This window comes from Stylophora pistillata, chromosome 11, assembly GCF_964205215.1.
Source record: "Stylophora pistillata chromosome 11, jaStyPist1.2, whole genome shotgun sequence".
Classification (NCBI taxonomy): domain Eukaryota; kingdom Metazoa; phylum Cnidaria; class Anthozoa; order Scleractinia; family Pocilloporidae; genus Stylophora; species Stylophora pistillata.
In genome coordinates, this window is record NC_142529.1 from 24565758 (window position 1) to 24577581 (window position 11824).

At 37.0% G+C, this 11824-nt stretch overlaps 1 protein-coding gene and 1 pseudogene across 3 annotated transcripts; both read left to right on the forward strand.

Annotated features, from left to right (window-relative positions):
- Nucleotides 1-4979: 4979 nt before the first annotated feature.
- On the forward strand, nucleotides 4980-6845 carry LOC148720770 (melanocyte-stimulating hormone receptor-like; annotated as a pseudogene).
- A 1613-nt stretch (nucleotides 6846-8458) lies between these two features.
- LOC148720771 (melanocortin receptor 5-like) lies at nucleotides 8459-10660 on the forward strand. Of its 3 annotated transcripts, none has more exons than XM_088739361.1 (2): nucleotides 8459-8593; nucleotides 9485-10660. In XM_088739361.1, the coding sequence occupies exon 2, from the start codon at nucleotides 9520-9522 to the stop codon at nucleotides 10471-10473; it is 954 nt and encodes a 317-aa protein (XP_088595487.1). In that variant the 5' UTR covers nucleotides 8459-8593; nucleotides 9485-9519; the 3' UTR covers nucleotides 10474-10660. The 3 variants fall into 3 exon arrangements, with proteins under 3 accessions (XP_088595487.1, XP_088595486.1, XP_088595488.1); XM_088739360.1 differs by lacking the exon at nucleotides 8459-8593 and adding an exon at nucleotides 8977-9127; XM_088739362.1 differs by lacking the exon at nucleotides 8459-8593 and adding an exon at nucleotides 9114-9239.
- The last annotated feature ends 1164 nt before the right edge of the window (nucleotides 10661-11824 follow it).

Genomic DNA, 11824 nt, shown 5'->3' on the forward strand with positions numbered 1-11824 from the left:
TAGCCTTGTTAGCCAGCCTTTCATTGCTACTTATTGGATGTCCTTGGCTCACGAAGAGTAGAATCTTTGTCGATTCGCATACAACGTCGCCTACATAACAGCCCATGCATTGTGTCTTTGTTGTTGTGTCAGTGTCTTTGTTGACGATGGCTGCCATAAGCGTGGACAGACTTCTCGCCCTATTGTCGGAGTTGAGATACAGACAAATTGTTACTTTAAGGCGCACATATTTTATAGTAGCAACCTCTTGGCTTCTGTTTGGCGTCGCTGTTTTATGTTACATCCTAGACTACCGAATAGATACGTGGTATGGCCGCATTATTATACCATCTTGCCTAATAATCCCAGCTGCCTCGTATAAAAAGATTTTCTACGTTCGAAGTCATCACCAGGCACAAGTACAGGCTATTATACGAGAACAACCGAGCCAACCAAATGCACTGAGCATGGCACGGTACAGAATGGCAGTGTATAGTGGACTGTGGGTGCAGTTAGCACTGGTCGGTTGTTTCGTGCCAATAGGTGTCCTAGCAGTCGTAATCGCATGGAAAAATACATACTCATCACATTTCATCGTCGCCTGGGGAGTGAAAACTGTCTTAGTTTATTTCAGTGAAATAAGCCAAGCGGTAAAGCAGACAATTAGGCAAGCACTTGTTGTCCACTTGTTGTAAATCTTTTTTTCTTTTACTCATGTGTCTGAGCTCAAAAAATGTTTTTTTTAATTATGGCTGCTAAAAGAGAAGGAACGGTTATAATCCCTTAGTAGAAGCTACAAGATCCAATGTTGTTTTCTAATGGTTAAAGAAAAAAACAAAGATTGAAAAATCAACCTTAGCTCACTAATAGCGTCATTATTATGAAAACAAACACTTGTAAGCTAAAAAGGTATAAAGGTTTTGAGGACTTATAGTTTCCCTTAGCGAATGTTTTACCACTAAGTTTTTCTTTCGAAATTCGAAGCTGCTCTTATAAAAAAGGTATCGCATACCTCTATTGACTACCCACCCCCCTGACACTTAACACTTTGGTTTCATTTGTTTTCTAACAAATTTGACTCAGTTACTCATGAGATGCTGCTCTAAAAAAAAAACAATTTAAGCTTTTATCATTTAACAAAAGAAAAATCATGCTTTTACTATAACAAAAAAAAAACTGTGAAAGCTGAAATCGCAAAATATGTTTTAGTAGGAGATTTTTTGGAGTGATATTGTAAGAAATATCTTATTAACTTTGAAGATAAAAAGTTGGGGCCATGAAATAAGTAGAAAAAGCCTCTAGCAGAACTTGGTTAAAAATTAACCTTAAAATGCCAGATATTTGAGAGTCAATCAAGTAAAAAATTACTTTCTTTTGCGAGAATAGGAATCAACTTTTAGAATGGCATCCAAAGATAACCCTTGAGTGAAATGAATCACCTTTCCAATGTCAAATGGGTAGCTCACTTTATCAAAGTCTTGACAATGGGGAGATAAAATTTGACTTGAATCATTTCTAAATCTCTAATATACCTTAGTTACCCTTTTTCTTCTCCTGGCTACTCTTTATTTGTTATAGAATTTGACTGCTTTTCTAAAAATTCTCTTATTTATCACATTTATTTCTCCAGTTATTCACTTAATCTTCTTTTATGCCGTACGAGTTTGATCCAGCAGATATGTTGTGTAAGTTGTGTGCCACGTCTTGGAAGGCTCCGCTGACCGCAGGCCACCCAGTACACTGTATCTCAATGAGATATTAAAAGGGTTTAATAATTCTCTATTCATTACTCCACGTCCAACATTATATGACCAACATTATTATTCAAATATGTATTTTTAATTGCAAACGGTAAATCGTTCATCTGCCGTCTTCTGAACAGCTTGCTTGAAGAAAAGGGACAACAAGCTTCTTCAACTTTTAATTCCTCGTGACCATAAGAAACAATCACAATGAATTGACTTGGTTTTTGCACTTATCGTCGTTTTTTTTTTCTTAATTCCAGTTCCGTGTGACACGTAAAGATAAAAAACTCAATCATATTTAGAATCACTTTGCATCTGTAACCATACATTAATTTTTTTTTCTATATTATCGGTTTTCCATTTTCCCTAAAAACCTATACTGTTAATAAAGTGGACTTTTTAACTTCAGTTTTTCTAGGCTGAAAACAATTCATGGCGTCCCAAGATCACTTGAATAAATTTCATTTACCCTATTACCTAGGTTTTGCAACGAATCCGATCCAAACAACACGTTGGTCTATGCGTTGGTCAACGCGTCGGCCGACAGAAGGTCACCTATCGGTAACCGATCGCTCACAGTATATTTGAATTTTGAAGCAAGTGTTTTTTTCCTGTCTAAACGTGAAATTATCCTATCACAAATAACTTTTTTCTTCCTCATCATTTCCAATTCAAATTCGCGGAAAAACTGGCATTTTTCTCTTCTTCCATGTGACACACCGGACACTCTTCGTAAACTGTCTACTCAGACGCAACTGATGAAGTCTTTATGCAATTGTTATTCGAAGAAAAAGGTTTAGATATATTTAAATTATCTTAAGAACAACCTTCAGGTAAAAAAATTGCAGTTTAGTAACCATAATAAAAGAATAACATGTCTTTTATTTGCATATTATTTATGAAGTAGTGAGAGTTATTATTTTAGAATCAGAATGCGCTTAGGATTTTGCGATATTATCAAAACTGGATGAGATATGTCAACTTAGCTCGGTATTATGATTTGAAGTCAACGTGCTGTTAAAGGAACCATAGTGTTTACAACAAAACTTTGTAAAGATGTGGACTTTGTTCATATGTGTTCAAATATACTGAAGTAAATGTTTAGAAAAGAGCTTTATCATCACTATTTAACATGGAGTCATCGTTTGAGACTAATACAAGACTAGCTGCCTTTCAGTATGTTACCAGCATCACTTAATACTGTTTATCGAGTGCAAACTTATATTTCTTAAAAGCCCAGTCATAAATTTCTTTGCGCACGTAATTTTAAAAGAACCCTTATTACAAATTCCATAGAATATTCAAGAAGAAGAGACGCTATCACACGGCATGTAAATACAGCTGATCTTGTGACAACGCACTCTTTCATTTTAATGACAACTGAATACAAAAGCTGCTAGAACACGCTCAAGAAAAACTAAAGATCACTCCTAACTAACTTTGAGACGCACATATATCATTATAGTTTTTGTTTGGGTTTTATTTCTAGTTGCTGGGTTATTTTTTCATCTCAATTACCGTATAACCCTTAGGTGCAACTTTAATTTATACTTATACCATCTTGCCTGGTAATCTTGATCGCTTCGTACCCAAAGATTTTTCGCGCTCTCAGTCATCATCAGGCTTACGTAAATCATCATATTCAACAACAGCCGAGCCAACCAAATGCACTGAATATGGCGTGCTACAGAAAGGCAATGCATTGTAGATGCATTTAGCTTTGGCTGTCTGTCACGTGCCAAGTAATGCAGTGGGGATCGTTATCATTTTTAGTAAAAACCAAAAACCAATTTGCGAATTTCATCATAATCAGGGGGAAAGGCAAATCAATTATTTTCCTTTAACTCCACCGTTTAAACTCCATTTCTTCATTTCTTGAAGAATCAAAGAGATAAGACAAGCACTAAAGCAGACAATCAGACGAGCAGTCTGCTTTGCCTAGGGGTAGACCTTGTTTCAAAATTTATGATTGTTGTGAGAGAGGAGAAGATATGACATGCGATAAAAAGAGTAACGACAACTACGAAGAGCTACTTCGAAATAGTATATTTTATTCGAATTCTTTAAAGAACAACTGACAGGTGAAAAATTGTAGCTCGGTAGCCATAACTAAACAACACTATGTCTCCAGCTCGCCCATTTGTAATGAAGTAGTAAAGGCTAATATCATTTTGGAATTAAAATGCACTTAGGATTCTGCCATGTTGTCAGAACTGGATAAAATGCGTTAACATGTTGTTACAGGAGCCGAGAACTCGATTTTGTCATAGTTACGAACATCCCATAACTTTTATAACAAAACTTTATAAAGGACTCTATTAACATTTATTTTACAAAGTGACCACAATTTTCCATTGTCTATTACCTTATTGGTCATAGGGACGACGACAACAATGTTCAAAACTAAGGTGAAACCACGAGTGGTTTCTCTGCAAAGTGAAGAATAGCACCAGAGAAGTGAAAAGAAACACTTCACAACGTCTCGCGTTTCTCTCTACACTTCTTTCGTGCTATAGTCGCTTTCTGCTTGATTAATAACGGAACAGACCACAGTCAAGGCTCCTGTATTTTTTAAATTGTTCTTGTCCATTGAGCGCGCGAGAAGTTCTTCAGTTGTGGTAAAATAAAGTATACTGAAATCAATTCTGTGAAAAGGAGTTCATTGTCATTTTTCATAAAAGTTATCGTTGGAGACCTACCAAATACGCAAACTATAACGGAAGAAAATTATAATAAAAAATGATAAAAAAAAACTAGCTGTAACCTTGTTGATATGACTAACTGTTTTGCAGTATGGCATCTGCATTAATTAAGACTGTTAATCGAGTGCAAAGTTATAGTCCCTAAAACCCTTTTCGCAATTTCTTTACGCAAGTAAATTTAAAAGCCCTTTTATTGCTAAATTCGAATATTCAAGATGCGAAGCTATCACAAGCCGTGTACAAGGGCTGTTGTCTTGTGAGAAAACATTCTCTCATTTTATTAATAACAATCCAATTCAAAAGCTGTTCACACCCGCTCTTAAAAACTCAGCAACGCTTGTAATGAATTCTGTCTTTTTGAGACAAACGCATCGAGTTTTCTTGCTTAAAAATGTTTTATTTAAGGAAAGAGGGTAAATAGAGAATGAAATAGGTTACAAATTGTAAAGTAAGAAATGGTATGGTGAGCTCGTTAGGTAGTGTTTGGAAGAGTGATTTATTTCTTTATTCATATATGGTAAAATTTCTAGTACAATGGCTAACAACACCGTTCTAACACATATTAGTTTTTGCTTGCCCCATATGGCTGATTCAAATTCGCAGAAAAGGAAATATTTGCTTGCAAATAGAATTTTTATGCTTCTTCTTCTCATTGTGTATTTTTTATCTCTTTGGCGGGTCTGGGACTTGGGGTGGCATTTACTTGGATTATAGCCATTACCCTTTAGGATACTTGTCCTTGCCAAGTGACCAGGCTCCCATGTGTGTTGCCCAGTAAACATAGCTCAGGCAAGGCAGCATTTTTGGTTTGTGCATATAATCTATAAGGTAGAAAGGGCATAAAGCAGTCCTTTTTTCCTTTGTTGTGACACACCAGAGCTGGGCACTTTGCATAGTCAAACGCTGCTGATGAAGCCTTATGTAATTGTCTTTCCATGTGAGGTTTGACCAATTTTGACTGGAAGGGTGCTGTTAAGACTGATATTCCTCGTTGTTACCGAGGATAAACTGCAAAGAGAAGAAAGAGTAAAGGAGGATGATGGCGGCAGCAAATATAACGAAAAGTGAAACACAGCCGAAAACATTTAGAGGATCATCATGCAACCCCTTTTGGGTAGGTGAATTAAAACAACAGTCCATCTCATTCACAGCTGTCAACATTCTCCTCTCCATCACAGCATTTTTTGGGAATTCACTTATCCTTGTTGCCCTTCACAAAGAATCTTCCCTGCATCCGCCATCCAAACTCTTGTATCGTTGTCTGGCTATAACTGACTTGTTGGTTGGTCTGGTTATTCAGCCCCTCTATGCCACCTATTGGATGTCCATGGTTCATGAACACTGGAGTCTTTGTCGATACTCATTCGACGCAGCCGGCGTGACAGGTTATGCTTTAAGTTTAGTGTCTCTGCCGACGTTGACGGCTATTAGTGGCGACTTCTCGCCATGCTGTTGGGACTCAGATACAAAGAGATTGTGACTCTGAGGCGCACGTATATCATTCTAGCAATCATTTGGGTCTTATCTCCAGTCCCTGGTTTATTTTTTCATCTCGATTTCCGGATAACGTTTTGGTATTACTTTATTAGTACCGTCTTGCCTGGTTATATCAATCACCTCGTACACAAAGATTTTCCACATCCTCAGTCATCATCAGGCTCAAGAACAAGATCACGTTCAACAACAGCCGAACCAACCAAATGCACTGAACATGGCGCGATACAAAAAGGCAGTTTACAGTGCAATTTTGGTGCAGTTAGCATTAGTTTTCTGTTGTGTACCAATGTTCACAGTGGAAATAGTCATCACAATTAGTAAAAACGGATCTCCGAATTTCATCATACTCAGAGGAATGACAGCTGTCGCAGCTCTCTTTAACTCCACCTTAAACCCGTTCCTTTACTGCTGGAGGATCAGTGAGGTAAGACAAGCAGTAAAGCAGACAATCAGACAAGCAGCCTGCTGTGCATAGGGAAAATTTTGTTTCCACGCATGGATGAAGCTTTTTAAAAATACGGCTGTAAGGAGAGAGTAGAATATATTCCATTTGATAAAAAGAGTAAGGAAAACTATAGATAGCCCGTTGTATTTCAATTATCTTAAGAAGAACTGCCAAGTAAAAAAGTAGCAGTTTTGTAACCAAAATAAAAGAATAATATGTCTGGCATTTGCATATTTATTACGACGTGGTGAGAGTTATTATTTTTTCATCAGAATGCGCTTAGGACTTTGCTATGTTATCAAAAGTGGATGAGATATATCAATGCAACTTAGCTCAGAAATATGGTTTGATGCTAACGTGCTGTTAAAGGAATCATAGTGTTTATAACGAAACTGTGTAAAGATGTGGACTTCGTCGATATGTATTCAAATATACTGAAGGAAATGCTTAGAATAAAGGTTTATCATCACTATTTAACATGGAGTTATCGTTTGAGACCAATACAAGATTTTAATATCAATTGAATAAAAAACCTGTCAAAACTCGCTCAAGAAAAACTAAAGATCCCTCCTAATTAACTTTGAGACGCACATATATCATTCTAGGTTTCGTTTGGGTTTTATCTTAAGTTGCTGGTTTATTTTTTTATCTCAATTACCGTGTAACCCTTAGATGCGACTTTAATTTATATTTATACCATCTTGCCTGGTAATCTTAATCGCTTCGTACCCAAAGAATTTACGCGCATTTAGTCATCATCAGGCTCACACACATCACCATGTTCAACAACAACCAAATGCACTAAACATGGCGTGATACAAAAAGGCAATGCACTGTGGATATATTTAGCTTTGGTTACTTGTTATATACCAAATATTACAGTGGAAATTTTTATCATTTTGGTAAAAACCAATTTGCGAATTTCATCCTAATCAGGGAGAAAGGAAAATGAATAAGTTTTCTTTAACGCCACTGTTTAAACCAGTAAATTACAGCACACAATCAGACAAGCAGTCTGCTTTACCCAGGAGTAGACCTTGTCTCGACGTTTGCATGATCAAAAATTTACGGTCGAGAGGGGAACATATAACATGTGATAAAAATAGTAACGGCAACGACGTAGAGCAACTTCGAAATAGTATGTTGTATTCGAATTATCTAAAGAACAACTGACAGGTGAAAAATTGTAGCTCCGTAGCCACATCCAAACAACACCATGTCTCCAATTCGCGCATTTGTAATGAAGTAGTGAAGGCTACTGTCATTTTGGAATTACAGTGCTCTTAGGATTCTGCTATATTATCAAAACTGGATGGAATGCCGTTAACATGTTGTTACCATGCCAGGAACTCGATTTTGTCATAATTAGGAACTTTTCATAATGTTTGTAACGAATCTATAATATAAAGATGTGGACTTTTTTAACATCTGTTTAACAAAATGTCCATGAGTTTTCCATTGTCTATCACCTTATTGACGTCAACAATGTTCAAAACTAAAGAGAAACCAAGAGGTCTGGGGAGAAACACTCGACACATCTTGTGTTTCTCCCTACACTCCTCTCGTGCCTACCCGCTTTTCAACACCGGAACAGAGCACAGTCTATGCTTCTCTGTTTGTTCAATTGACGATAGCTCTTCAACGAGCGCACTTGAATATCTACATTTATTGTAAAATAAAATCTGCTGAAGTCAGTATTGTGAAAAGAAGATCATCATCTTTTTTTCATAAAGAGATATCGTTTGAGACCTGTCAAATATGCAAACTATAACGAAGAAAATTATGATAAAAATAATGAAAGCTAGTTATAACCTGGTTGATATCACCAGCTGTTTACAGTGTGTTACCAGCATCAAATCTCACTGAAAAGACTGTTAATCGAGTGGAAAAATTATATTCCTCAATACCCTATTCACAGATTATTTTGTGCCAGTAGTATTACTGAAAAGCACTAACTTATTACCTAATTCAAATATTCAAGATGTGAGGCTATCACAGGCCGTGTACTTACAGCTTGTCACGTGAGAAAACATTCTCTCATTTTATTGATGACAATCGAATTCAAAAGCTGCTAACACCCGCTCTTAAAAACTCAGCACCGCTTCCAATGAATTCTGTCTGTATGAGACAAACACATTGAATTTTCTTGCTTAAAGGTGTTTTATTTAAGAAAAGAGGGTAATAGAGATGAAAGAAGTTGCAAAATTAAGGTTACGTTACAAATGGTATGGTAACCTTGTAATGTTGTGCTTGGTAGAGTGATGTTATTCGCCTTTCTTTGATCGTTTTGAAATTTCCATCGAATTTGAATTGAGGATCTAGAAACTGGAAGAGTTAGTTGGTGAACGTAAATTGGCCATGAAGACATTAGTTTTAAGTAATATCGTCACACTTCTCGAATTTTTTCGCTTCAGAGTTTTTAGGTAATTCTGTTTTTGCTTTTAGTTTGGCAAAGCTGACAGAGATCATTAGTCGCCTGGAGTTTATCGCAATGAAATGACAATCAATGCATGACAGTCTTATCTTTTTATGATGAACTGACAATTATAACACCTACGAATGGACGTTTTCTCGGTAAATTTACCATTAATACGCACTAAAATCTAAATTAATACGTCGAGCCATACAAAATGGAGAGTTTCCGTTAAGAGAATTATTTACTATTAAACTTCACTCTATATTGTAAGTAGCTGAAGATGATTCGCAGGAAAGTAATTGCCCCAAGGGAAGGAGAATTTGTATTGTCGGTGGTGTTTGAGGTAAACTGTTAACGCCAGACCTACTTTCAGACGGCTTCTTTAGGGCATAAAGACAGAGGTCAATGCAGTCTGATGGGTAGAGAGCATGCCATTATCTTAAAGTTCCAGTCAGGTGCGACATGCAGAGAACAGAGAAAAAAATTCAAATACTTTTTTGGCGTTACTATGCATCTGTAACCACAACTTTATTTTGAATAGTTTTATGTATTCAGTTTTCTACTTTTACCAATACCGATTAACGTTTTCAGAATGGGCTTTTTACTTTTAAAGATAGTTCATGGCGTCCCAAGTTTGCGTAAATTATATCAAAAATCGATAAAGCACCATATTAACAACTGATTCTTCGTTGTTTTTAAGGATCATCTGCAAAAGATTATAAAGAGTAAAGAACGATGATGGCGGCAGCAAATGTAAAGGAGAATGGAACACAGACGAAAATATTTAAAGGATCAGAATGCTCCCCCCTTTGGGTAGGTGAATTAAAACAACAGTCCATCTCATTCACAGCTGTCAACATTCTCCTCTCCATCACAGCATTTCTTGGGAATTCACTTATCCTTGTTGCCCTTCATAAAGAATCTTCCCTTCATCCGCCATCCAAACTCTTGTATCGTTGTCTGGCCATAACTGACCTGCTGGTTGGTCTGGTTACTCAGCCTCTCTATGCCACCTATTGGATGTCCGTGGTTCACGAACACTGGAGTCTTTGTCAATACTCAATTAAAGCAACCCGCGTAACAGGCTTTGCGTTATGTTGTGTTTCTTTGTTAACGATGACGGCCTTAAGCGTGGACAGACTTCTCGCGATGCTGTTGGGACTCAGATACAAAGAGATTGTAACTTTGAGGCGCACGCATATCATTTTAGCTATCATTTGGGTTTTATCTTTAGTCAATGGTTTTTCTTTTCTTTTTCCTTTTTATTACCCTAAAATCCCTTGGTGGAGAGCTATATTTATATCATCTTGCCTGGTAATCTCAATCGCCTCATACACAAAGATTTTTTTTGCTCTCAATCGTCATCAGGCTCAAGTACGTTATCCACATCAAGATCAACATCAGACGAGTCAACCAAATGCACTGAATACAGTGCGATACAAAAAGGCAGTGTACGGTGCGCTGTGGGTGCAGTTAGCATTAGTTTTCTGTTATGCACCAAGTTTTACAGTGGGATTTGCTACCATTTTTAGCAGAAACCGATCTCAGAATCTCATCATACTCAGCCGAATGGCAGTTGTCATGGTTCTCTTTAACTCTACTTTAAACCCGTTCCTTTACTGCTGGAGGATTAGTGGGGTGAGACAAGCAGTAAAGCAGACAATCAGACAAGTAGTCTTTCTGGCATAAGTCAATTTCTACTTCGACGGCTGCATGTACTGTTTTTTTTTTTAAAGCTGATTTTAAAATTTCGGCTGTCAGGATAGAGGAAAGGTGATGGAAATTTAGAGCCACTTATAAATAGAGTATTGCATTCAAATGTTCTGAAGAACAATTGACAGGTGAAAAATAGCATTAAATCGTTTAGTAACTATAACAGGAGAATGAACCCTGTGGCGAAATATTTTATTATGCTTTTTTATTCATGCAGATTACCCCAAGTAGCCTAGTCTGTACGTCTAAGGAATGATAAAACATAAATTCAATGAAGAGGCTAGCTAGGCTTAATTACATGAGTACGAAATAGTACTGAGCAGGCCTTAATTAGTGAAGATACTTAAGCAGAATGCGCTCAGGATTCTGCCATGCTCACAAAACTGGATGAGATATGTCTTGTCAGCTCAGAAGGATGGTTTAGAGATAAAGTAGTGTTACAGGAGCCAGGGGCTCCATTTTGTCACGATTACGGTCATTTCTGAACAATGTCCCGCGGTCTTTTCTTAAACTCCTTTTATCGAATTGGTATACAGTTGAAAACATCCAAATTTACCCTTCACTAGACCGTGCTCGACCCACATGTTACTCCTGGCCCCGTTTCTAGAAGGTTTTCCCGGTAACTTGTAGGGCCCGTAAAGCTGGCCTGTTTTCATTCAAACGGGAGTTTCAAAATTTATACAAAAAAACAATTTGAGCTAAAGATACAAAATGGAGCCGTCAGGGAGCCAGAGAGGGGCTCCTCTGTTTTTCAAATTCTGATTCTAATATGTAGCTTTAGGCCTATTAATTTGGCGGAACTTTTTTAATCAAGCCCGGGCCGCAGCTGTGGAAGGTACGCGCTCTCAACTCTGCGCATTTCCCGCATCCCATAAGTCATCGTAAGCACGGCAAATTTTATCAATAAAATAAGAATCATGTAAAATTGGTTAGCAAGTTTCAAAAATTCGTAATCATCGTGATTTCTAGACATTTCAGAGTTATGTCCTGGATACTCCAAAATTTTCATTTCTTTTCTTTGTTATGTTGAGTTATTAGCTATGCAATACTGATTCTGATCTATAAATAGAATATGACACATAAAAGGTCTCAGCCTTTTTGGGCTATTTACATATGCGGACCTTGTATTTAGCTGCTGTTGTTATCACTCGATAAGCTCTCAATAAAGCTGTGATAACGAATGCGATTGAGTACAAAACATATTTTCTCTTGGCCAGTAATGGAGCAACTTCCTACCAGAGAAAAATGGAGAGTTCGACATAATGAATGTAATCACCTGTCGTATATATAAAAACTTTCATTGTTTACGACGGAACTGTTTTGCTAT

Coding starts and splice junctions, on each gene's coding strand:
- LOC148720771 (XM_088739361.1), top strand. CDS start 9,520: ATGATGGCGGCAGCAAATGTAAAGGAGAATGGAACACAGACGAAAATA.